This window comes from Erpetoichthys calabaricus, chromosome 14, assembly GCF_900747795.2.
Source record: "Erpetoichthys calabaricus chromosome 14, fErpCal1.3, whole genome shotgun sequence".
In the NCBI taxonomy this organism is placed as follows: Eukaryota; Metazoa; Chordata; class Cladistia; order Polypteriformes; family Polypteridae; genus Erpetoichthys; species Erpetoichthys calabaricus.
The window spans coordinates 18906808-18932871 of NC_041407.2; the positions used below are offsets into that span (position 1 = coordinate 18906808).

At 40.8% G+C, this 26064-nt stretch overlaps 1 protein-coding gene across 6 annotated transcripts in view; it reads left to right on the top strand.

The window, feature by feature from the left end:
• The window catches only part of arhgap44a (Rho GTPase activating protein 44a), a 232566-nt gene that overhangs the window by 110889 nt on the left and 95613 nt on the right, over positions 1–26064 (top strand). For 5 of the 6 annotated variants that reach the window (XM_028818570.2, XM_028818571.2, XM_028818565.2 and 2 more), the window contains exons 2-4: positions 6856–6895; positions 23362–23481; positions 24172–24248. In XM_028818570.2, the coding sequence (XP_028674403.1) occupies positions 6856–6895; positions 23362–23481; positions 24172–24248 (237 nt within the window). The remainder of the gene's footprint in view (positions 1–6855; positions 6896–23361; positions 23482–24171; positions 24249–26064) is intronic. The other variant, XM_028818567.2, reaches the window with a different exon arrangement.

Consider the following 26064-nt stretch of genomic DNA (forward strand, 5'->3'; position numbering starts at 1 on the left):
CGTGTTGAACCTGTGGCCTAAGGTGGTGAAGCAGCAGCCTCTCCATGGTCTTCATCACATGTGATGTCAGAGCAACAGGCTGAAAGTCATTCAGCTCACTAGGACGTGATACCTTTGGGACTTTGTGTAAACAGGAGTCAAACGTCCTCATCGGCCACTGTGAGTTAAAAAATGAGCATGATGCCTGTGATAGTTTTCTTATGTTTTTATAAAGATGTTTAGTCAGATTGACGCTTTATTAATGCTTATTACCAGATTGCCAGCAGTAAACTCTTTTCTGCTGTGCGGTTTGAACCCCACAAAGGAGCGGCATACCAGTACGTGTGCTTCTTGACTTGAAACCAGAGGTGGTGGAATAATAACAGTGCAGGCTTTTTTTGCTTCAATAAGATATGCATTTGATTGCTTTTTAGAGTAATTAGTAACCTGACTACATAACGTGCATTACTTTTAACATGTGCTATCAAGATTGTGTTGCTGAGCTTAGCACTGTGCGTTCACCTCATCAACATAAATGTAGAGATTTCTGAAATATTGAGCAAGTTACTGTACTTCAGCTAGGAAAAAGAATAACGTGATCACCTGAACATTTGCCTCTGGAAGTGTATTTTGTAGACGCTTCTACTTAGGACTGCTGAACTTGTGTTTGAAGCAAATACTGACAGAGTGCAACGGACACGTGCAGACTATAAAATCCTTAACAGTAACCTGGTCAAGTGTTTACATGACCACATCACTGGATTATTCATGGAGACAATCTAGCTCTGTTAATTCTGTTTCTCAGAGGCCAATAACCTGATTTCTCGAACCGGAATAAGAGTTTACATGCTGTTTTAGAAACCAGGTCTTGATGTTTACGTGGCATTTTAGAAATCAGGTCTTTGTACATAATTGGGTTATTGAAGTGCATGAAGCGAACTAAAAGAGATTTTGTTAAATTAAATCTAATGATTCCTTTTGCGTTTTCAAACATCCTGTGATGTCAGCACTAAGAAATGGATAAGACTTTAGTAGGTTTTTGGATTCTAACCAGTGCAAGTGTTACTTGCTTCTTGTAGACAAAAAAATTGTAAAGACACGTAACATGATTTGTCATTTCCAGATGTCTCAAATACAAAGTGTTGGTGACAGTATGAATGAGTGGGGTTAGGAAAGGTGAATGCTTTGATATGATATGGTATGTACCCTTTGGGGGAGAGCAAAAGCAGCAAATTCTCAGTTTAATAGAAGTGTATAGAGCAAAAGTTTGGATAGTGGCTCAGCATTCCAGAGACAAGTGCAAGCGTGACTTGCTCCTTGTAGACTTGAAGAACTGTAAAGACCGACAATATGACTTCTCAATCCCTGATGTCTCCAATACAAACAGGTTTCTAATCTGTTCACTTCCATTGTGGATCTTCTATAGCTTGCCAGTGTTCTTGAAAATTGTACTCGAGGTCCTCTTCCACATTCCATCCATATCGATAAACTAACAATGGTCATTGCCCCATAGTGTGGTTGTGGGTGCAGGTGCTGTATGTGTGTTGGTCTCTTGTCTTACTCGTATCTATCGAGAGTCATGTGTGACATGCTTCCAGTACTGCTGGGATAAGCTCCAGCACCCTGTTATGGACAAATCATGTTCAGAAAAGGATGGATGGATAGGGTTTGAAAATGTATGATGACTTTCCAAATACCAGTTTTTAGAGGATATAGGGTGTGTGGCAGACGGCCGGTCATGGACCCCGGCTGGGACGCCCCTTCGTTATATGCTCAGGGGGAGCAGTCATGGATGGTGCAATACCTCCCCCTGGATGCTAGATGGCTGCCCCCCTGGGTTGGAGTGGTGCCTCAGTTTCCTGCAGGGCTCCATGGGAATTGGAGTTGGGTGCAGTCCTGTTGGGTCCCACAGGCTCTGCCATGGGGCACTGCAGCTGGAACTCCTGAGCCCTTGTGGGCAGTGTTTTCACCACACCCGGAAGTACCACTGGAACTCGGCAGTCAAGCATCTGGAGTGCTTCCAGGTGAACTATAAAAGAGGCCAGCAGCCACCACTCGAGGAGCCAGAATCGGGAGGAGGAGGACGAGGTTGCCAGGGAGGAGTGGTGGAGGAAGAAAGAGTACTTTATTCTGTGTTTCATTTGGTGTTTGTGCGTGGGACTGTGTACTGTCTGTGGGACACGGGGAAGACGTGCGCCCACAGGTGAAGAAAAAATAAATCATTTTCTTTATTTTACGTGTGCCTCTGTGTCCAGTCTGTGTCGGGTTGGGTGCCTGTATAGCGCCTTTTTCACAGGTGTTAGAAACAATTTATAAGTAGGCAAACAGCACATTTTACTCAGCTCCTTTTGTGCAAGAAGCGAGTGGCATAGTGGGTACCGTTGTGCATTTTGGTCTCAGACCCTGGACATTCCAGCTGCACATTAGGTAAAGCAGGTGCAGTTACAGTAGTCGGTGTGAAGTATGTAAGACATGTGACGATACAGAAGTATGACAACGTGAGCCACTCTTGTGATCTGCCTGTGTTCTAAATTTATAAGTGAGCACATCATTTCAAGATTTCGGTGCATTTTCTAGGCCCAGTTAGCAACTACTGTTTCTTTTTCAGTGGCTGAGATGTGTATGACTTGCTGTGATTTGGCTTTTGAAAGCCCAATGATGATATGAAGAGCAAGGTGTACTCAACTGATGTTACCATCGCGTAGTAAAAAACAAAAAAAAAAAAATAGGTCACTTTTAATGAAGTTACTGGGAATAAATGCATTAAATGCTAGTCCTGGCTGCTTTTCTTTTTGTGTTTTTATTTTCACTTGAAAGGAACTTGATCAGTTAATATCTGTTCATTTAGTTACGTGAGAGATGGACAAAAACTCCAACATTGTATAGATATAGACAGAGATACTGTTTAGAGAGAGATTGCATTAAATGTCACAAAATTGTGACTTGAATGAGGTACTTTTGATAAAAAGAAATTGAATGAGATTTCTGTTTTAGCCCTGTTATTGAATTGGCATAGAGTTTCGTGAAATTCCACCAGTACTGGTATCGAATATAAAAATTCTGGTGTCGTGACATGCCTAGTAACAACTATGCTTTTGAAAATGATTGCTATTATGCATTTAAAATAATTAGAACATTAGAACAAATTAGACGAGAACAGGCCATTCAGTTCTTCTAAAAAAAACATCAAGTTGAGTTCTGAAAGTCCCTAAAGTCCTCCTGTCTACCACACTACTTGGTAGCTTATCCCAAGTGTCTGTGGTTCTCTCTGTGAAGAAAAACTTCCTAATGTTTGTGTGAAATTTACCCTTAACAAGTTTCCAACGGTGTTCCCATGTTCTTGATGAACTCATTTTAAAGTCACCATCTCGATCCACTGGACTAAAATTCCCTTCATCATTTTAAAGACTTTAGTCAGGTCTCCTCTTAATCTCCTTAAGGCTCAGCTCTTTTAATCTTTCCTCGTAACTTGTCTCCTGTAGGCCTGGAATCAGCCTCGTCACTCTTCTCTGGACTTTTTCTACTCAAGATGAGGCCTCACCAGCGTGTTATAAATATCATAGTCATAATACAGTAATCCCTCCTCCATCGCGGGGGTTGCGTTCCAGAGCCACCCGCGAAATAAGAAAATCCGCGAAGTAGAAACCATATGTTTATATGGTTATTTTTATATTGTCATGCTTGGGTCACAGATTTGCGCAGAAACACAGGAGGTTGTAGAGAGACAGGAACGTTATTCAAACACTGCAAACAAACATTTGTCTCTTTTTCAAAAGTTTAAACTGTGCTCCATGACAAGACAGAGATGACAGTTCCGTCTCACAATTAAAAGAATGCAAACATATCTTCCTCTTCAAAGGAGTGCGCGTCAGGAGCAGAGTCCTGTCAGAAAGACAGAGGAAAGCAAACAAATCAATAGGGCTGTTTGGCTTTTAAGTATGCGAAGCACCGTGGCACAAAGCTGTTGAAGGCGGCAGCTCACACCCCCTCCGTCAGGAGCAGAGAGAGAGAGAGAGAGACAGAGTTTGTTTTTCAATCAAAAATCAATACGTGCCCTTCGAGCTTTTAAGTATGCGAAGCACCGTGCAGCATGTCGTTTCAGGAAGCAGCTGCACAAAAGATAGCAACGTGAAGATAATCTTTCAGCATTTTTAGATGAGCATCCGTATCGTCTAGGTGTGCGAACAGCCCCCCTGCTCACACCCCCTACGTCAGGATCAGAAAAAGTCAGTGCAAGAGAGACAGAGAAAAGTAAGCCGGGTAGCTTCTCAGCCATCTGCCAATAGCGTCCCCTTGTATGAAATCAACTGGGCAAACCAACTGAGGAAGCATGTACCAGAAATTAAAAGACCCATTGTCCGCAGAAATCCGCGAACCAGCAAAAAATCCGCGATATATATTTAAATATGCTTACATATAAAATCCGCGATGGAGTGAAGCTGCGAAAGGCGAAGCGCGATATAGCGAGGGATTACTGTATATAGTAATAGAGTAGAAGTTTTCTATTGCTGATTTTCAAATCTTAATTTTTTGCTCTGTATTTTCCTTTGATGAGTAACACATTTCTGCCTAATGTATATGTATTTCCTATGTAGCAGTAGAGGCGTTTATTGACCTCTTGAACCCTCAGGTACCACGCCAAACACCAGGTAAAAGTATAATTATTATTTATTAAATAATAATACTGTGCACCAAGCACTCTACACTCCACACTACTCATATAATCAATACACTATTCTCTACAATCACAATACCAATCCTCCTCTCCCAGACACTTTGCCACCCTTCCTCCCAGCTCAGCTCAGCGTCTGGGCTTTCCCCGAGTCCTTTTATACCCCCTGACCCGGAGGTGTTCCTGCCCAACAGTCCACAAGTCCTTATTACTTCCGGGTCAGGGTAAAAGTCCTTGTCTTCAACCTGGAAGTACGTCATTTCTCCTGTTCACGTAACCAGGACATACTTCCAGGTTATAGGGCACTTAAGAGTCCATGAGCCTCCCTACAGCGACTCCCGGTGGTCCCCAAGGTATCCAGCAGGGCTGTGCATAAAAACTACAAAGTCCATGCTGTCGGGAGAGCTCCTCCTGGCGGCCTGGGGATGAGGGCCAGAATATGTAGCCGGCCATCCATCACACCTATTATTCCCAGTCAAAGTAAATTAAAATAAAAATTAGCACATTGTAATGATAGATAGATAGTATAGTAGGCAGGATAGCATAGATAGATAGATAGATAGATAGATAGATAGATAGATAGATAGATAGATAGATAGATAGATAGATAGATAGATAGATAGATAGATAGATGTTCATTTTAGTATAGTAGGCACGATAGCATAGATACAGTAGATAGTGAGATAGATAGATAGTATGTTAATTCTTGATTGTGAAGTCAAATCTGTTTGCAATTTTGTAGTTTTATTGTATATTTGGATTAGTATTTGGATTCCTCCCACAGTCCAAAGACATGCAGGTTAGGTGGATTGGCGATTCTAAATTGGCCCTAGTGTGTGCTTGGTGTGTGGGTGTGTGTCCTGCGGTGGGTTGGCACCCTGCCCGGGATTGGTTCCTGCCTTGTGCCCTGTGTTGGCTGGGATTAGCTCCAGCAGACCCCGTGACCCTGTGTTTGGATTCAGCGGGTTGAAAATGGATGGATGGATGGATTAGTATGGTAGTTAAATACAAGTAATTGCTCCTCAGTATTTAGTGTTTTGGTAGTGCAACCAAAGAGATGTAATATTTCTAGTTATTACTGCTAGTGGTAATATAATATCACCGTATGAAGCCACGTCTGTATTTAAATTGATATCTTTCATTGTGTCCAGTATTTTTAATCTGACTCTTTAGAACTACTAATGGCATCATATTGCTTTTACTGGCCGCCAGTATGTTCTCTGCATTTCTTGATGCTGTTTGCCAATAATGTCAGTAGTCTGGAATACAAGATTAGAGTGCCTTAAGCACTTATGGTTTGCTAGCCAGTCACATGAGTGGCCCATCAAATCACATGGAACATCAAATGTAAATGTGAGATAGACCTGGAAGAGTGCTTATTTAAAGGCAAGGGCTAAGCTTGTCTACAGTGCTGTGGGCAGCATAGACCATGACACTTGATACAGGAAACAGCTGAATTGGTGAAGACAGCTGTCTATGGAGTAAGAGCAAGTGGTTGTCTATTTATGGTTCTCTACATTTCATTTAGTTTGAACCTTCCTCAGCTGGGACTAAACATTTCATAGAGGTTAAGGTTCCTTGAGCCTCGTGTGCATAGAGCTGTTATAATAATCAGTTGCGTTTGGTCATACTGCACTAACGTTTTTTCATGCCCCACATGCCTCTGTATCTCTCATATTGTACATGTCCAGGAGAAGTTGGGAGATCTTGTTTAGGGTAGCAGTTAAGTGTCCCAAAAACTAAATTAAAATGTAATTTGAAGGATATGTTTTATGGAGTGCTAATTGTGAAAGATCCTCATTGTTGGGGAACTGTACCAGTGCATGCTCCCCAACTTGACTTGACTTCACTTGACTTAATTGTGAAACCTTTAGTGAAAACAGCATTGGCATGTGAAGGAGCCTATCACTTGATGCTTCCAAGTTGGCTCTGGCAACTTGTACCTCCTTGTTGCTCTTATATTTTAACCAAGTAAATCAATCTTTAATGTGTGCCAACTTTATTTGGAAACACTTGCTTTATATTATAGCCCCCCAAGTATTTATAAATGGTAAGCTTCTATTGGTTGATGCCTGATTTCTGCACTTACACTGCATTAAAAATATGGACAGTATTAAATCTAAGCCGTGCAATCTTAATGATCTTGAACGGACTTCTATTAATAAATTTGCTCCATGATTGAATTTTTTTTTGTTGCTTTGCAGGGCAGAGAAGACTGAAGTATTATCTGAAGATCTTCTACAGGTAAGCTGAATGTAAGCTGAATGCCACGAAGTCGGTGAGTCTTTTTTATATAGTAACATTAACAACATCCAGTAATCGAGGCAGTACAAATGACAACAATTTTTTCTACATGGTTTGGGACAATTGGTGTCACAGGTGTTTGTGATTCCTCAGGGGGTTTCATTGCTTCATAAGATACCTCGGCTTGCTTCTACCCTTTGGAGTCTGAGGTTGTCATTATTCAACATGAGGACAAGAGCTGTGCCAATGAAATTTGTTAACACCAAATAGGAATGACAACACTTTCTTTACAGGCCCCCCCCCCCCCCCCCCCCCCCCACTATAGGGAACCATGATTGGACACAGCAATGACAGGTCTATTAAGGCCACCATATTTAGGACTTTGTTGCATATCCCTTGCATGCAATGACTACTGGAAGTTTGTGATTCATGGACATGACCAGGTGCTGAGGAACTTCTCTGGTGATGGCTACCTTAGAGGCCTGGTTTGTTTTGGGGACTTGACACCTTCGTTTCTCTCTTCAGAATATGGAAGGCCTGCTCAGTTGTATTAAAATCCAGTGGCTGGGTTGTCTATTCAAGAATTTCCCATTTTTTAGCTTTGAAAAACTGCTGTGTTGCCTTAGCAGTATGTTTGGGGTCATCATCTTGTTATAGGATGAAGCACCATTCAAGAAGTGTGGGGGCATTTACTATAACTTGAGCAGATCAGATGTTTCTACACACCTCAGAAGTCATTGTGCAGCTGCCACCAGCAGTTCCATTGTCAATGAAGAGAAGTGTGACAGTCACTGTGGCAGCCATACATTTTCAAGCCATAACACCCCCATCATGTTTAACAGATAAGGTGGTCTGCTTTGGATCTTGGCCAATTACTTTTTGTCTCCATACTTTGCTTTTACCATCACTCTGATTCAGATTCATCTTTGTCTCGTCTGTCCGCAACACATTTTCCCAGAATTCTACAGGCTTTTTAAAGTACTTTTTCGCAAACTGTAATCAGGCCATCCGGTTTTCATGGCTAACTAGTGGTTTACATCTTGAAGCCTGGCTTTTGTATTTCTGTTCATGAAGTCGTCCTGTAGACTGTGTTTGATCTGTCAACGTTTGTCTTTAACGTAGTGAGGATTCTTCAGTCATCAGCTGTGGAGGTCTTCCTTGGCCTACCAGTCCTTTTGCATTTGCTGAGCTCAGCAGTGCGTTCTTTCTTCTTAATGATATTCTAGACAGTTGAGGTCATCCTAAGGTTTTTCCAGTGTCTCAAATGTTTTTATTCTTGTTTTTGAGCCTCATAATGGCTTCTTTGACTTTCATTGGCACAGCTCTTGTCCTCATGTTGAATAATGACAACTGCAGACTCCAAAAGGTAGAAGCAAGCCGAGGTATCTTATGAAGCAAAGAAACCCACCTAAGGAATCACAAACACCTGTGACGCCAAACATTATGGTGTCCTGAAATGGGGAACCATGTAGAAGAAGTGTTGTGCGACCTAAATGTATGCAAAGGCCCTTAAATGAAAGCCGGTGCACTTAAATCACGTCTGAATACTTGATTTGTAATTTTAAACTGTGGGACAAAGACACGTTTTCCTTGATTCCTCAACCGCTTCAAACATTATGGAGGGCTCTGTAACTGTTCTCATCTTTCATTTTTAAATTCCCTGTCTGTACATCCCTGTATCATTAGCAATTGTAAATTATTTTTGCTTTCTTTCCTTGGGCTTGCCCTCAGTTCTTTGGCCATACCTTTATGAACAGCTTGCTGCTGCTGTCAACTGTTTTTGTGGCTGTATGCGCTCACGCTCTGCGTCACTTGTGCTGACAGGAGACGGTTTTCAGTGACTGTGCTCATGTTTCATACCTATTCATGGTTACTGTAACTCTATTATCTGGAAGCAAGTCTTGTTGCTAAAGTGCACTTTTGTCTGTTGTTCACTCCTGAGCTCCTGTCCCTTTTTTTTTGTTATTGTTTGTTTTCCGGCCTATTTCAGTATTGAGTCCCTTTTTTTCTTGTCCTTAAGTTGACTGTTGTATAACAATGGATAAACATCAAACATTATAGGAGGTTACCATTGTTCAAAGTTTCTAAAGAAGCCTGTTGAAAACAAAGGTACCTGAGGCTCAGCTGACTGGGAAACATTTTTCTTTCAGTAACTGCCCAGTATATAGCAGCAGCTATACACAGCACAAGTATTAGCGATAGAAATTGGTTTCCCATGAGCCAGCACTGCTGCTTACATTAAAAATCGATTACCATGGAGACATTCTAACATCACAACTGAAACTCTTTGTTCAAATTACTGACTGTGTATGAAATATTTTGTTTTGAGTCATCCAGTTTTACAGCACCATTTCCTTTAGGGTCAGAATGGAGGGTGTGCCCGTCATATTGGCATTCAAGCCTGCTTTTTTTCCACACTCCTTGAAAATGTTAAGTTTACCATACTTAGAATGTGAATCATTTTTGTGCTCATTAATAAAAGTCTTTATTTCATGCCAATTGAAAAAATGAACTTTTCAAAGAATGTCCAAGTCAGAGTTCATTTCATATTTTAAGGATTCCCTGTTTAGTAGGCTATCATTTGGCATTCAAGAAAACATGAGCTGTTTGAAGTACAGGTTGCAGTGGACTCAAAACGTAACTGTCACTGACCCACCTAAGAGTATAGCTGTTGTTTCGGGGTCTAAACCAGTGGTCTCAAACTCCAGTCCTGGAGGGCCGCGGTGGCTACAGGTTTTCATTCTGACCCTTTTCTTAATTAGTGACCTGTTTTTTGCTGCTAATTAATTTCTTTTCAATTCATTTTAATTGATTTGCTCCTTTAGACTCAGACCCCTAAATTGCTTATTTTTCCTTAATAAGCAGCCACACAATAACGAGATACAAAATGAGCCCAAACATGACCAGCAAACTGTGTCCATCATACAGTACAATTGACTCCACTTAAGTGCACATCGGTTAAGCGCACACTCCGCTTAGCTGCATGTGACTTGCATGGTCCCTATTTGTATAAAGTCAAGTAAACAGGCAGTAACTTCGGATAAGCGCACTAGCGATAAGCACACATACATTATTGATCCCATTTCAATTCTCTCCAGCCAAATTTCACTCTGGTTAACTGCACGGTCTCTTCACATCCACTAGTCAAACAACGATATTGATTGACACGCTCAAATGACGTAATCAGCGTGCGACGATGTAAGTAGACCAGCTGAAGGCTTGATCGTTCAGGTGCTGATGTCCATTTCCGCTACTGTACTGAGGCCTAACAGTTTACAGTGTAGTTACTAGGTGTACACTGTAGTCAGTTTATCAGCGTGTTCTTATGTACATCTAAATGACATCACAGGACTGCCAATGCATTAAATAAATGTCTGTTAGCCACGAATGACATTACGGATTAGTCTTATAACTCAACTGTGATAAGTTAGCTGTCGTGACTTTTAACTATGGCGTCGACTTCGTCGTCCCATGCGTAAAAAGCATTGTCTCTGGCTAAACGCTTCGATGTCTTAAACAGACTTGACAACAAGGAGAGTCAGGTCTCTGTCAATATTGCAAGACTGATAGAACAACGGCAATCTGGACAGAAAACGAAAAAGAATAGGGAAGGCTGTATATCTAAACAGTGTATGTATGTATTATACATGTATCCATTATATTCTTCAGCGTAGTCTATTTTAATGAATGTTTTATTGCGTTTGACTAGGCTAGTAGGTGGGGTAGCTGAATGATCAACTTTCAGGACTGACATGTTGTACTTCTATTAAGCGCACGTGGCGAGGTTGTCTGGAGGTCGTGCACTTAAATGGAGTCAACTGTATCTTCAAATAAAGAAAGATGAAGGTCTCAGGAATGTTGACCGACTCAGGTCCCCAAAGCATTTGAACAATGCTCTTAGAAAAGAGAAAATCAACAATTTCAGAAATCTATGCCATGGCACAATGAGAGCAGCAACAAGCTATGGAATTAAAGAACGGGTTTAATTAACGTCAAGAATCAGAGCATAATTAAGCAACCGGTTGGAGTCCGAGGCCCTGACTTAGTTGACCTTCTGTTAGTTGACTCACTTCACATGTCATTTCTGTTTGGGTGCCATTTAAGGAAAGAAATGAAGCAATTCAGAGGAACAATGAAGAAATTCAGGGGAACAAATCTTAAAAAAACAAGTCCATTAAAATGAAAGGAAAAAGAGGTAACTAGCAGCAAAAACTGGTCATCAATTAAGAAAAGGGTTAGAATGAAAACCTGCGGCCCTCTAGGACTGGAGTTTGAGACCACTGGTCTAAATTATGCGTGCGACTGGGGGTGCTCCTTTACCCCAAAAACCCAACATACACAGACTCTGACACAAGTATAAAAAGAGAAACAGAAAACAACACAATTTGTTATTGTGGGAAACTCTTCTCTCTATTCGTTTCCCACACTGCAACCATCATACAATACAGCACACAGTTACAAAAAAGCACTCTTCGTCTTCTCTCTATCAGTTGGTCACTGCCTCCTCCACTCCTCGACAAGCTCCGTCCACTTTCCTCCTGACTCTGGCTTAACTCAAGTGTGACAGGCAGCTCCTTTTATTCCAATCCCCAGGAGTGCTTCCGGGCGATATGAAGTTGCAACTCCGAAGCACTTGCGGGTGAGGTTGGAGCCCTACAGAGTAGCAACTCCCAAATCCCATGGCTCCCATGGGACCCATCAGGGGTCCACCCCAGGATTACAATACCCGCCATGCCTTGTCGGCACGCAGGTGGGGATCCGAGCTTGGGTTCACTGCCATCTAGCATCCTGGAGAGACAAAGCCCTGTGTAAGCAGTTTCCCCCTGTCCTTCCATTTCGAGGGTCTCCTGGATAGGTAAGGATGCCAGCCATCCCTCACAACTGATACATCAAAGTGGAAAGTTTCTTTTTGAGATCCAGTCTTTGCAGTTTGAGTATCCTCTGATGGAAAATGATTGCAGATTTACTTCTCCAGCAATGTGTTAAATATAATGATTGATCGGGCTGTTTACCAGTCTCCCCTAATCTTAATGTCTGTTGACTGCAACAGCAGAAGCACGGTATAAATCATAGTGAAATAAATCAGGCTGTTTTGTCGGTTCTTGTTCTTGTTGTTTCTGTTATTAAATGACTTTCTCAGCAGTGTTGTTTCTTAATGTGCTGACAGCAGCCAGTATCAGTTTCAGAATAGTTTACACTTTTAATTGTCTTTTGCTAAATTATCTCTTACAACCTTGCCCACCTCTATCCGAACTGCAGACTCCCTTATTGTATTTAAGAAGTACTAGGGTGTTGTACCGTGTTAGCCATTATGAATGTAGAGAAAAGCCAAGCAAAATGACACCTTTTATTGACTAACTAAAAAGATTACAATATGCAAGCTTTCGAGGCAACTCAGGCCCCTTCTTCAGGCGAGATGTGATTACATCTTGCCTGAAGAAGGGGCCTGAGTTGCCTCGAAAGCTTGCATATTGTAATCTTTTTAGTTAGCCAATAAAAGGTGTCATTTTGCTTGGCTTTTCTCTGTATTTAAGAAGCAATTGAAAATCCACCTGTTCTGTGAAGATCTGTCTAATTGATTGAAAAGAAATGCTCTGTGATCTTTCATATTGTTGTTTGATTAGTTTGATTGCTCTGTCGATTGTTAATCTGATTGTAACTTTATTATAACATCTCTTCACTTCTGATACTCAACCTATGTTACCTGTAATACGACGCTTGCCTGACATTCAGGCCCTAACCTAATGTTGCTCGATTATGTTTTACCTCTTTCCTAAGTTGCTTTAGATAACAGCGTTTGCCAAGCAAATAAATGTAAATGTTATTTTGTTTTTCCTTCTACAATAGCTTCATTAAAAAGTAGGACAACTATGCCCTGATGTCACACCTTTACCAGGAAGGCCCTGTCATGTCTTGCTCCTTATCAGGCCCCATTCACGCCCCCGTTATCACTCAGCCCCCTCTGTGCACGCAGCTGAGTCTGTCACAATATTTAAGTAGAGAAAAGCCAAGCAAAATGACACCTTTTATTGGCTAACTAAAAAGATTACAATATGCAAGCTTTCGAGGCAACTGAAGAAGAGGCCTGAGTTGCCTTGAAAGCTTGCATATTGTAATCTTTTTAGTTAGCCAATAAAAGGTGTCATTTTGTTTGGCTTTTCTCTACATTCATAATGGCTAACACGGTACAACACCCTAGTACTCACAATATTTAAGTAAACTCTTCTTACTAGCCGGTCTCTTGTTCTTGAGAGTTCAACATTTTGTCTTCATTTTTAGGTTTTCCTTGATTACCTGTCCTCTTCAATATCGATATCAGTATCAAATTTATTTATATAGTGCATTTAGAAAGATCAATAGCTGAACAAAGTGCTGCACAACCAAGAATAATACAGTACAAAAGACAATAAGCAATAAGACAGTAAAACGGACAGATGTAGCTCTATATAATCACAATGAATTAAACGTCAAGAAATAGTACTGTGCCTTAAGAAGTGATTTAAAAACAGGCAAAGTAGGGGCCAGCCTAACATGAAGTGGAGTCTGGAATAGGTTATAACTGCAAAGGCGTGATCTCCCCTACACTTTAGTCTTGATTCAGGGACCACCAGAAGCAACTGATCAGTAGACCTGAGTGACCTTGATGGAATTTACAGTGGTGATCAAAATTAGAGAATCACTGCTTATTCATATTTGAAGTTATCCTAACTGGAATGCAAGGGCAGTTTATGATGCATACTGCATACTTCGCTCACCAACCCCCCCCCCCCCCCATAGCTAAATCGCTCGAATGGCGCCGGAGCACTCCTCCGTTACAGAATGTGATTCTGTTTAAAGAATTGGTATATAGAAGAGTATGCAGCGGGGCGTGGGGGAAGATGGTTTGGTCCTTAGTTATTAAAGATAGAAAATCAGTTACTTCAGTATTTCACAATAACTGTCTATTTTAAATACCAATGAATAATAAAACATAGTTAAAAGTAGAAGTAACAAAATTAAAGCGTGATAAAGCGTATAAAAAGTAAATAGAAAAATTAAATTACATTAATGCCTCGCAATATTATGAACCAGTAACGGCGCACTGCACAATAAACGTGCAGTGAATACACTTGACTTGAGCGTTCATAGTTTTCCTCCTCTTTCTCTGTATGTTTAGCAGTCATTTGCTCAGAGGTTGATGCGCTTTCTGCTTCCTGAGCAGCTCTACTTTCCTCCACCCTTAACGGCCTGCTTCTTTTCTTTTCTCGTCTGCATCTTTTCACATTAAAACTGATTAAGTCAGTGTTTGTGTTGCAATTACTTAGCACGTTTTCTTTCATTTTTCACTTAAGCTGGCACTTAAGGTAGGGGAAGTGACCCTGCTAGCTGCTGCCGAGAGTTGATTCTACAATAAAATAAAATAAAAATAAAAAGAGGAATAATCTAGGAAGTCAATCATCACCCCGGATAGTAGCCGTCACGTAGTATATGTGTACCAAATTTCAGGTCAATAGGTCAAACGGTTTGCGAGCTACAGGCGATTTAAAATCCTGGACAGACAAACGAACAGCCACAGTAGCGTATTATATTAGAAGATTACTTACCTTCTATAAACTTTTTTGCATTTTTGTTCACATTTTGTTTGGGATATTTTTCTCTTTATCATTTATTGGACAGTCCTCTTTGTTCTTGATTTTTATTATACTGTATGTAGCTGTTTTTTGTTTGTTTTCTTTTTTCGATGTTCATTATCAGGTCTTGCTGCTCTTTTTCTATCTTGATCTAAAATTCAATGCCCTTGAATAGACAATTACCTTTTCCGCCTCACCATTATAACCGACTGCGTTGAAGGGAAGAGTTAGCGGCACTGAGAGGGTCACGGGGTGGGACGGAGATAGGATGTGCGCTGTAGGAGTAACGATTTGGCAAGTGGTGTGGAGGACAGTGGTCAAGGCTTAATAACGCGGACACGACGTTAAATATTCTAAATATAATGGATTCTGAAGCACAGTATAAAGGTTAAATGAGAAATATGACAAAGAATCTCTGATCAAAATTAAAGAACACTTTCAGATATCTCCCAGTTACTGGTGCTAACCTGGCACATGGTGCTAATTTCCTTAATTATCTGACAAGCCCTACTTCTCTGGCAGCACTCTTAATTACTCTGCAAGATTTCAAGCCGCTCTAAGGTGACTGAAACCCAGCAACAGCAGGTTATCCTGACCAAGGCCAAAAGGGATAACCCTTTCAGCCATTGCAAGAGAAGTTGGTCATTCCATGTCTGATTTCTATAATATTGCAGCTTTACAATAACAGTAATTCATTCAAGTTCCTCAAAAATGCTAGTTGTCCATGTAAGACAAATGCACAAGAGGACATGATAATGACTGAGAATCGGTTCAGCACTGCAGCTGGAATTGCTTGCCAATTCAGAACTAAACAAGGTAAGGATCTGTCTCGGCCTTCAGTGTCTCGCATTTAAGACAACTCAGACTGAAAGCGCACTCTGCAGTGACCATGCCCCTCGTCAGCAGAAACAATCAAAAGGCTAGACTAACCTTTGCATGTTGTGTGGAGAGAGGACAACTGGTCCTAAGTTCACTTTAGTGATGACAGCAAGTTTTGTTTTATTTGGTCCAATGGGAAACAACATGTTCAGCGTCACACTGGGGAAAGACTGAATCCAAAGTACAGTGCATCCGGAAAGTATTCACAACGCATCACTTTTTCCACATTTTGTTATGTTACAGCCTTATTCCACAATGGATTAAATTCATTTTTTTCCTCAGAATTCCACACACAACACCCCATAATGACAATGTGAAAAACATTTACTTGAGATTTTTGCAAATTTATTAAAAATAAAAAAATTGAGAAAGCACATGTACATAAGTATTCACAGACTTTGCCATGAAGTTCAAAACTGAGCTCAGGTTCATCCTGCTTCCCCTGATCATCCTTGAGATGTTTCTGCAGCTTCATTGGAGTTCACCTGTGGTAAATTCAGTTGACTGGACATGATTTGGAAAGGCACACACCTGTCTATATAAGGTCCCACAGTTGACAGTTCATGTCAGAGCACAAACCAAGCATGAAGTCAAAGGAATTGTCTGTAGACCTCCGAGACAGGATTGTCTCGAGGCACAAATCTGGGGAAGGTTACAGAAAAATGTCTGCTGCTTTGAAGGTCCCAATGAGCACATTGGGACCTGCATCATCTGTAAGTGGAAGAAGTTTGAAACCACCAGGACTCTTCCTACAGCTGGCCGGCCATCTAAACTGAGCGGTCAGGGGGAGAAGGGCCTTAGTCAGGGAGGTGACCAAGAACCCAATGGTCACTCTGTCAGAGCTCCAGAGGTCCTCTGTGGAGAGAGGAGAACCTTCCAGAAGGACAACCATCTCTGTAGCATTCCACCAATTAGGCCTATATGGTAGAGTGGCCAGACAGAAGCCACTCCTTAGTAAAAGGTACATGGCAGCCCTCCTGGAGTTTGCCAAAAGGCACCTGAAGGACTCTCAGACCATGAGAAAGAAAATTCTCTGGTCTGATGAGACAAAGATTGAACTCTTTGGCATGAATGGCAGGCGTCACGTTTGGAGGAAACCTGGCAGCATCCCTACAGTGAAGCATGGAGGTGGCAGCATCATGCCGTGGGGATGTTTTTCAGCGGCTGGGACTGGGAAACTAGTCAGGATAAAGGCAAAGATGACTGTAGCAATGTACAGAGACATCCTGGATGAAAACCTGCTCCAGAGCGCTCTTGACCTCAGACTGGGGCGACGGTTCATCTTTCAGCAGGACAACGACCCTAAGCACACAGCCAAGATATCAAAGGAGTGGCTTCAGGACAACTCTGTGAATGTCCTTGAGTGGCCCAGCCAGAGCCCAGACTTGAATTCGATTGAACATCTCTTGAGAGATCTTAAAATGGCTGTGCACCGACGCTTCCCATCCAACCTGATGGAGCTTGAGAGGTGCTGCAAAGAGGAATGGGCGAAACTGGCCAAGGATAGGTGTGCCAAGCTTGTGGCATCATATTCAAAAAGACTTGAGGCTGGAATTGCTGCCAAAGGTGCATCGACAAAGTATTGAGCAAAGGCTGTGAATACTTATGTACATGGGATTTCTCAGTTTTTTATTTTTAATAAATTTGCAAAAACCTCAAGTAAACTTTATTCACGTTGTCATTATGGGGTGTTGTGTGTAGAATTCTGAGGAATAAAATGAATTTAATCCATTTTGGAATAAGGCTGTAACATAACAAAAGGTGGAAAAAGTGATGCGCTGTGAATACTTTCTGGATACACTGTATGTAAAAAAGTCAGTTAAATTTGGAGGAGGAAGCATCCTGGTTTGGAGAATGTTTTCTGCAGTAGGAGTTGCAGGCCTCTTATACAGCTACATGGCAGAATGACTGCAAATGTTTATCAGTACCTCCTTCCTTCCCTGCGCGTTTCACCGAATCAGCCTGCAATTTTCATGCAAGACAGTGAATGCCCCCTGTTACACTGCAAAATGGGTAAAGCAGTTCCTTGAAGTTAACAACATTGAAATAATGGTCAGTATAGAGTCCAGATCTAAACCGATTGAAAATCTCTGGTAAATCCTTGGCGACAAAGTGATGGATAAGAAACCCACTACAGTTACCAAACTGTGGAAGAGTGGACTAAGATCAGACCAGAGCAGTGTGAGAAACTAGTGAAGTCCTGCGGGTGCAGATGTGCTGAAGTCATTCAAAGCAAGGGCCTCTACACTTCCTACTAATTATTGAAAGCTGTAGCCCTCCAGAAATTTTACTTGTAATCTTCTTTTCTGCTACAACTAGGGGGCTCCGCCCCCTGCTCGCTTCGCTCGCCAACCCCTGGTGTTGGGAATGACAAAGAGCGTGATGTATGAATGAGATATAGAATAGTGTGACGGTGTAGATGATGCAAATAGAAAGCAAACAATAAAGTGTGTGGCACAGTGTAAAGGTTTATTTGAAAATTTCTTTGTACACGCCGTTTAAGTGTAAAAGATAATTCCAGCTCAGAACTTGTAAGGTCATTTAAGATGGTTATTGTTGTGATCAGAGTCAAGTTTGTCAGAGCTTAGAAAGAGTTGTGTCTTTCCAGGAAGTAATGGAATGACTTGGGTATTTATGTTTTCCACATTAATATTTTTTGGACATAATATAGTGCGTTGTGTTAAAAGGGGCATTTGGTCTAATGAGATTGCTGTTCCAAATCTCTCTGTAACTAAGTCGTCGCAGATAAAGGCTTGAGGAATTGTAATAATATGTGGCTGAAGTCCATCTGTATTAGTGAGTGTACCATCTCTCAGTTGTAATAAGCAATTGTTATGATCTGGTTCTGGACATCATATCTTTTTTACTAACTGTATCTTTTGAAAGCAATGCCAATTGTCTGCGTATTTTAAGGTGCACTGAACAATAGCTGAGTGCATGGCATCTGGAAGAATAGCTAATCACTGTCTAAAATCTCCTCCTCATAAAAGTACCTTTCCTCCAAATCGAATATTATTATTCATCAACGTTTGTTCATGCCATTGAACATTCATCAATAAACATTTTTTCAAGACGGATGTCACGTGCAGTGCCACTGTTAATGTTCATAGTGGATTCCGATTTGTAGGATCTAATGTAGTTGATAAAGATTTCACTTTCAGGTACATCGTCAGTTATAAGCTTCTGTAGATATTCAGTATATGAATGTAAAGAAGGCAGTCTAATTTGACCCTTTTGACAACAACGTGTAAATGTATAACTTGTATTGCCAATTGTTTCTTCAGGGAAGTGAACTGAATGACAATGATTGCAAATGACATTAATTAATCCGAATGAATTTTCCTGGTGTATGTTTTGCTTGTGCCGTTTGAGAGGCGCGTTGTTGCATGTGTAGTATTTGGGACGTGTTGTTTTGGAGCTGTAATCGATTTGCCTGTGCTGTGTGAGAAGCCCGTTGTAGCCTTCGCTGCCATCAACGTATGTCTGAGACGGGAGGTGTTTCGTTTTGAATCCGTGCCTGTTGCGATGCAGCACTTTGATTGATAGTTTGCGTCATGTGGATCTAGGATGTAGATTTGTGCATATTAAATGAACCATTGTAGGATCTAATGCAGTTCATAAAGGTTTTACTTTTAGGTACATCGTTAGTTAGAAGCTTTAGTTGAGCTTTGCGTTTTTGGAGTCGAGTCATTTTTTCTTTTAGAAATATGGATAAGTAATAAGGAGTATTGCACTCACTGTTAATATGGAGCCTTTTCTGCGGTTGAACGGTTAATAGTGCCTTATTGTAATGAGATCCACCTATGCTGCATAGCCGTCTATTTTGTTGTTTCTTTCGTGTTCGTGTGTTTGTTCCTGTTATCCTTTCCTTTTCGTTTTGTACCCGTGACCGTGTATTCATGACTTGTTTCTTTCTCAGCATGCGAAATATGGATAAGTAATAAGGAGGATCGCAGTCGCTGTTAATATGTTTCCTTTTCTGCAGTTGAACGGTTAATAGTGCTTTATTGTAAGGAGATCCACCAATGCTGACACCTATGCTGTCTAGTGTGAAGGTGTTGATGTTCACTTTAGAATATGTGGCTTTGGGTGTCACTTCTTATGGATGGATGTGTGTGTGTGTGGTATGGGGGGTTGAGGATTGTTGTCGCGCGAGCGTCTTCTTTCTTTTTGTGTTCCTGTGTCTTGTTGAATCCCCCTGTTTGTGTGTGTCCCGTCCCTTGCTTGTAGGGTCTGTGGGGTGGTTTTGTGTTCTTTTTTTTGTGTTCCATGGGCTTGTTGAATCCCCCTCTTGGTGTGTGTCCCGTCCGGTGCCTGTAGGGGGGGGGGGGGGGGTGCCTTGCTGTTGTGCGCGAGCCTCTTTTTTTTTTTTTTGGGTCTAGTTTCATGTGCAATGTGTTTCGTGCTTTGCCTGCGTTTCCTCATTTCTCCATTTTTCCTGTGCTCACTCCTTTTTTCTGTGGTCTTGTCCGCCTCTCGTGGCCCCTCATCCGCCTCTCTCGCCCTCTTTTGTCCGCCTTTCTCGGCTCCTCAGCCGACTCCCGCGGACTCTTTTTGCGCCTGCGCAGTACGTCTTTTTGCAGCTACGGCCCATTGCCGGATGTGCCTGCGTCCATCATCCGGTTTAGCATTCTCGGTTAGTAATATGGATGGTTACTGTTCTCTAATTCTGATCACTGCGCTTTCCACAAAATAAAGTGCCTTGATTACTTTGTAAAGCATGCTCGTAGAACAGTGATATACCCACAGCTAACATTCCTTCAACGTTTGAGCAAGATTAACAATTAGTGCTGGGAGGTATACCGGTTCATACTGAAAACCGTTTTTTATTTTTGTTATGATATGGATTTTCCTAATACCGCAATACGGTTTAAATAGCCTAAACAATGTTCAGAACGTGGCGCAGCTTGTTTAAGGGGTTACCTTTTCCACTGCTACACCGCTAAACACGCATGCAACAGAGTACATGCATTAGTGGAGCTTTTAAGCGGTGAGAAGTAGACAGAGAACATTCAGAAACTGAAGCTGTAGCAGACAATACAGTTGAACGTGATGACACAGAAGAGCTTTTGCTGATAAAAGGAGCCGTGTCTGTTGTCTGGAGATACTTTGGTTTTAAAAGGTTGGATGTGGACCAAACAACTATTTACTGCAAATGCTGTAGAGCTAAAGTTGTCGCCGGAGGCGGCAACACAAGCAATTTGCTGCACCACCTTAGCCGCAAACATGATATGGAGTACCATGAATGTATGGAACTAAGATTGGCACCCTCCATGTCCTCAGGTAAAACTGAAAAAGACAGAGGACACTCGAGGTCAGACGTTACTTGTAGAGGTACTGCCTACGACAAAAAATAGCAAGCGGTGGATCAAGATAACCAACGCCATTACAATCCATATAGCTGACGTGTCAGTGGACAGAAAGTGTATTTGGTTTACAAAAAATATTTACTATTTATTCCTTTTCTAAGACATGTTCAGTGCAATACAACTTTTGACAAGCACCTCTGGATATTTTACTAAGTCTAAATGCCTCTTTGGATGGTTGAAAATTTGTTGTCAAAATTTTAGTTTAAGTTGTTTGCGAAATTTGTTCAATAAAAAGGTTCTACTGTATATTTTGACTGCAACTGTCATGCAATGTGATTCCTTTTCTTCATTAGTACCACCCCCTTGAAAACTATCACTTTATGGGGCCAGGCAAACCTGTATTGATACTTGTGTGCACATTAAAATGTTTTTTTGTACAATGTAAAATTCTCTTGACAGTAGAATAGGTTATTCTTAGCCAGTCTACTGCAGTAATTGCAGTAGAAAATGTGGTTAACATCCACTCATGCATGGGAAAAAAATACAGTGAAACCGGTATAATTTTGAAAAATACCATGATATAGAATTTTGGTCATACCACCCAGCACTATTAACAATATTTCCAAAGAATCAAGTGTTCATATATTGTTCTCAAATTTTGATTACCACTGTATTATGGTAAAAGGTGGGAGAAGTAAGAGGGAGCTAGGCCATTTAGTGCTTTATTATCAAACAATAAACTCTTAAACTCGATCCTGAAACGAGTGGCGAGCCAGTGCAGGGACCCCAGCACAGGAAGAATGTGCTCTTGCTTGTGTGTTCCCATTAAGAGGAGCTGCAGCGTTTTGGACCAGCTGTAAACGTGAGATGCCTGGCTCATGCTAACATAAAATGCATTACAGTAGTCAAGTCAGGCCAAAAAAAAAACATTTTTCGAATTGTGGAACTCAGAAAGGTTTTTCTGTTTATATCATTTAAAATCACTATCCATTATTAAACAGAGGTTTTTTTTACAGTTGATCTTACATAAGGTTTCAAGGTCTTAGACTTGGTTATGGTTTTTGTGTAGTCATCTTTTTCCTATTAATTTTTTTTTCGTACTTCTCAATTTAGTTTGTTCCACATGCTCTTGTTTGTTTTCTAGCCCCAACCTGTTACAAAATCTCCTTTAGCTTATCTGATCCACCTTTGTAAACGGCACTGGTGGCCACTGCGATGTCCAGAAAATTACGACTCGAGTGATGGTGCCATGTTGTACACGTTTTTTGCTAACAAAATAAAACAGAAATGCGCACACCCTTGGGATCTACTGGTGACAGCCCAGTGACTGATATTGTGCGCATTTCTGCAAAGATTAGCTTTATTTTTGCATCTGAATAGACATGAAGTGTACTGTATATTGTGCTGTAAAGGAAATATTTTTAATGGAGCACTTTTTTAATCTCTGTTTAATATTAATTCAAGTTGAGATCAGCACGCAGTTTCCTTAATAAAAATAATTTTGTTTAAGTACATTCAGGTGGCGTTTGCACTTGCAAATGTTCTTTGATTATCAGTATATGCATAAATTTGCCAGCAGACAGGAATGTCCTTTCCTATTTATAATTCAATTTGGTCTAAGTATTTACTGTATAATAACAACAACAACACAACAACAACATAATTTATTTATATAACACATTTTTATACTAACAGTGTAGCTCAAAGTGCTGTACAAAATGTCAAAGAGTAACTTAACAAGATTAGGCACGGATATTAATGAATGAGTAAAAAAGACAAAAAAACATATCTATATACAATATTATAAATACAGATGTATATAAGGATGGCATTCTTCTATTAGTTATATAAGGTTTGTGAGTCCAGTCCCTTTTGAGCAATCTGATTGGTTAGTTTGGCTTTGGTGACGCAACTAAAGAGGAGTGCGAGTGTGAGACGCACGAGAAGGAATAAAGGCGCACACTGAGTGAGATATAAAATCGGACAGGAGGTGAGACAGGCGCCTCGAAAATAATGACCGAGTCTGAGAAGCAGGCTTTACATGAACGCGATCGACATAAGGAGTACCGGTGAAGAGATGTTCACACGTGCGCAAATACAGAAGAAAGGCGCTGAAAGTTCATGTAGTGCAGCAGATAGCAAATAGTTTTAAATTATTCTATTACCTGTCTTTGACAGGTATCATGGTTAGTGATTAAATATTTATACATATATTCATGGCAATGTAAACCATTATAGTTTGTGAATTAAGAGAGTTTTGGAATATGCACAGTGTAATAAATAATAATTTACATTTATGTAGCGCTTGTCTCACTACTCAAAGCCCTTTACATAAACAGAGGGGGAACCAATTCAGCCATCACCAATGTGTAGCACCCACCTGGATGATGCGATGGCAGCCATTATTGTGCCAGTACGCTCGCCACACATTAGCTATTAGGTGGTGAAAGGGTGACAGGTTGATAGTTAGCCAATTAGTAACTGGGGATGAAATTGTTATTGGTTTAAACTGCTTAGATCTATGGCTGCAGGACTTTGGTTCCTTTAATAAAAATTCATTAGAAAAATCCATTTATTTGTCTACAGTACCGCTTCTTTTGTGTTTCCCTTTTTTGTTTTCTACAATAAGCCATTCACCCTCAGACGTATCCTCTTTACTTTCTTGCAGGTGGAGAAACGTTTGGAACTTGTCAAGCAAGTCACGCACAGCACTCACAAGAAGTTAACGGCATGTCTGCAAGGTCAACAAGGAGTGGACGTTGACAAAAGATCGGTTCGCTCTCCCTCGGTACCTTGGTTTCATCTTTTTCTTTGTCTGCCTTTCATTGAGTTGAGAGGATTAGAAGTAGATTACCAAATTGTCTGGCGAAGGAACTGAAAAGTGCTAGCCGGCATTATGTTTCTGCCTGTAAGAAAACAAGCAAGAGCAAAAGCATGTGCAAGGGCTCCCCATATGAACCTGTTATGACGCAGAATATTAAAATGGCAAAACAGTCATCACCATTGTTAACTGTTCTCTTATGTTTCTAAGAAAGCTGCCTTACTGACACTTGTGCTGAGTGCAAAGATGTACTTCTTTGTTACGGTGCATCATTTATTGCTTTGCTGTCTCACAAAGACGAATGGTAAGGAATGAAAATGATAGGAGAGTGGAAGGTGTGGTGAAGATGAGGTGGATAAGCTGGAGAGCTGGACTGAGATTGTTTGGATATGTGTTAAGGAGAGATGATTGAGAGGGTGTGAAGAAGAAATGTCACAAGGCGGTGACAGCAGTTTACATGGGAGCACTGTGGGGCGGAAAATATGGACGACAGGCAGAGATGGAGGAGATTCGTTAAAGCAGCTGACTCCTAGCAGAGAGACCATAGTGGGGGAGAAGAAGAAGAAGAAGAAAATGTATTCTTTTCCCTGCTGGTAGTCTTTTAAAACAAAGTCCTACTTATTGCAATATCATCATGCTTTTCTTTTTTTGTTTTAGAAGAAGCTGCCCTTGACCGCACTAGCTCAGTGTTTAGTGGATGGGGCCACAATCCTTGGAGATGATTCACTGCTGGGGTAAGGAGCTGATCTGGCCTGGCTTGAATATCTTAGATTTACTGTTTTCAGTTTCTTGGGCTGTAGTGTTCTTGGAGAGGTTCACATAAATCTGATTTTTAATCATTGTGGCAGCACCGGATTAAGAACTTTAGAGGCTCTAAGCACTTAAAAGATTTTGGTGCCCCCAGATATATGAGCTGCACTCACTCTCAGTGGATGACTGAATGGGACAGCCAACATGACCAAGATGAGAATGATACCAGATTTGAATTTTGTGGTATTCCCAAGATTAATGTATATATCATTAACCTCTATTATTACTAATTTATTATTGTGTGTATATATACAGTAAGTATGTATTTTTTTGTTTAATGTAGGAGCTCCTTTTGTGGAACCTGGTTCACCTACACTATTTGCAATTTTGAACCATATGGTTCAATATAAATCCAGCAATGGAAAATTTCTGCGGTTCCCTCCAAATTCCCGTGATCCCCTAAGCATTTGCTTATTTTAACCCAGCCCTGCACTGAGGACTTATTTTGTCACAAGGTGTCCAGAATGCACCAGGACTAGAGTACTGTTATTTACAGTGCCCTCTGTAATGTTTGGGACATTTTTCCTTGATTTGCCCCTCTGCTCCTCAGTTTAAAATTACAAATCCAACAATTCAGATGTGACTAAAGTGCACATCTCCGACTTTCGTTTAGGGGTATTTGCATACATTTCAGTCACACAGTACAGGTCACTGTAATGTTTGGGACAGTTGACGTCACAGGTGTTTTTTAAGGAGGATTTACACGTTTTTTTTCCAAGACATTTAAGTTTTGTCATTTTGTACTGCTACCTTGGGGGCAAAATCAGAACACTAGCAGCAATACTTAATAAAAATCTATTTGAAGTTCAATGACCAACACTCATCCTTGTTTAACATATAATATTAAAAAAGTGTATTAACAACATACATACAAATACTTTACAACACAACCCCGCCCTCTCCCAGGCAACAGATATATTCCCAGAACAAAGCTTGAAATTAACAAATTATAGTGTGTGATGCTGTCACCATTATTAACCCATTTTTGCTTAAAAATAATAGTCCCTACTGTTCAACAAGAGGTCAATAGGAGCAGAAGGGAATCCCCAGTAAGCCAACAGAAATAATATTCTGTCCTACTAGAAAAAGTAGTTGGGCTCTCCAGAGAAAATCCTAACAAAAGATTTTATCTTTTGAGACCCATGTCGCTTGTAAATGTGGACAAAAATCCAACTTCCAGTAGATGGCATCAGTTTTGAATTTCCAGTGTGATGTCTCTCTCTCTCTCTTTCTCTCCTCATACCTTTCTGGGCTAAATCTTACCCTTTTAGGCAAACTGTCCTGTCTGCGCAGGGTCTCCTCCTTAAAGGTGCAGATACCCAGTAACAGGCAAACCTGCATCAACCCATTTTCCCAGGTATACATTTAAGGAGAGGACAAACCAACCACAGGCTAATAGTACAGGTGACACTCGCTGCAATAATTTGACTGATTTTGAAATTCGAAATGAGTTATTTTCAGTGTCTCCTGGCATTATTTTCATATTGTTATTCTCCAAGTTCTGGTATCAAAAAGCAAGTCATCAACATGCATTTTCAGCATAATTTTTGCTATACAAAAATTGACGTGAACACGTCTGGTATGTTACATAAATGTTAACAGGAACATATAAATCAATGTGACAGATTTCTGAACTGGTAAAGTGTTCCTTGGGACAAAGGGAGCAGTAGCTAGACAAAACATTAGAACACACCCCATATGTGATGGTGAGCCAGAGCACTCTGGGTAATGTGGAAATGA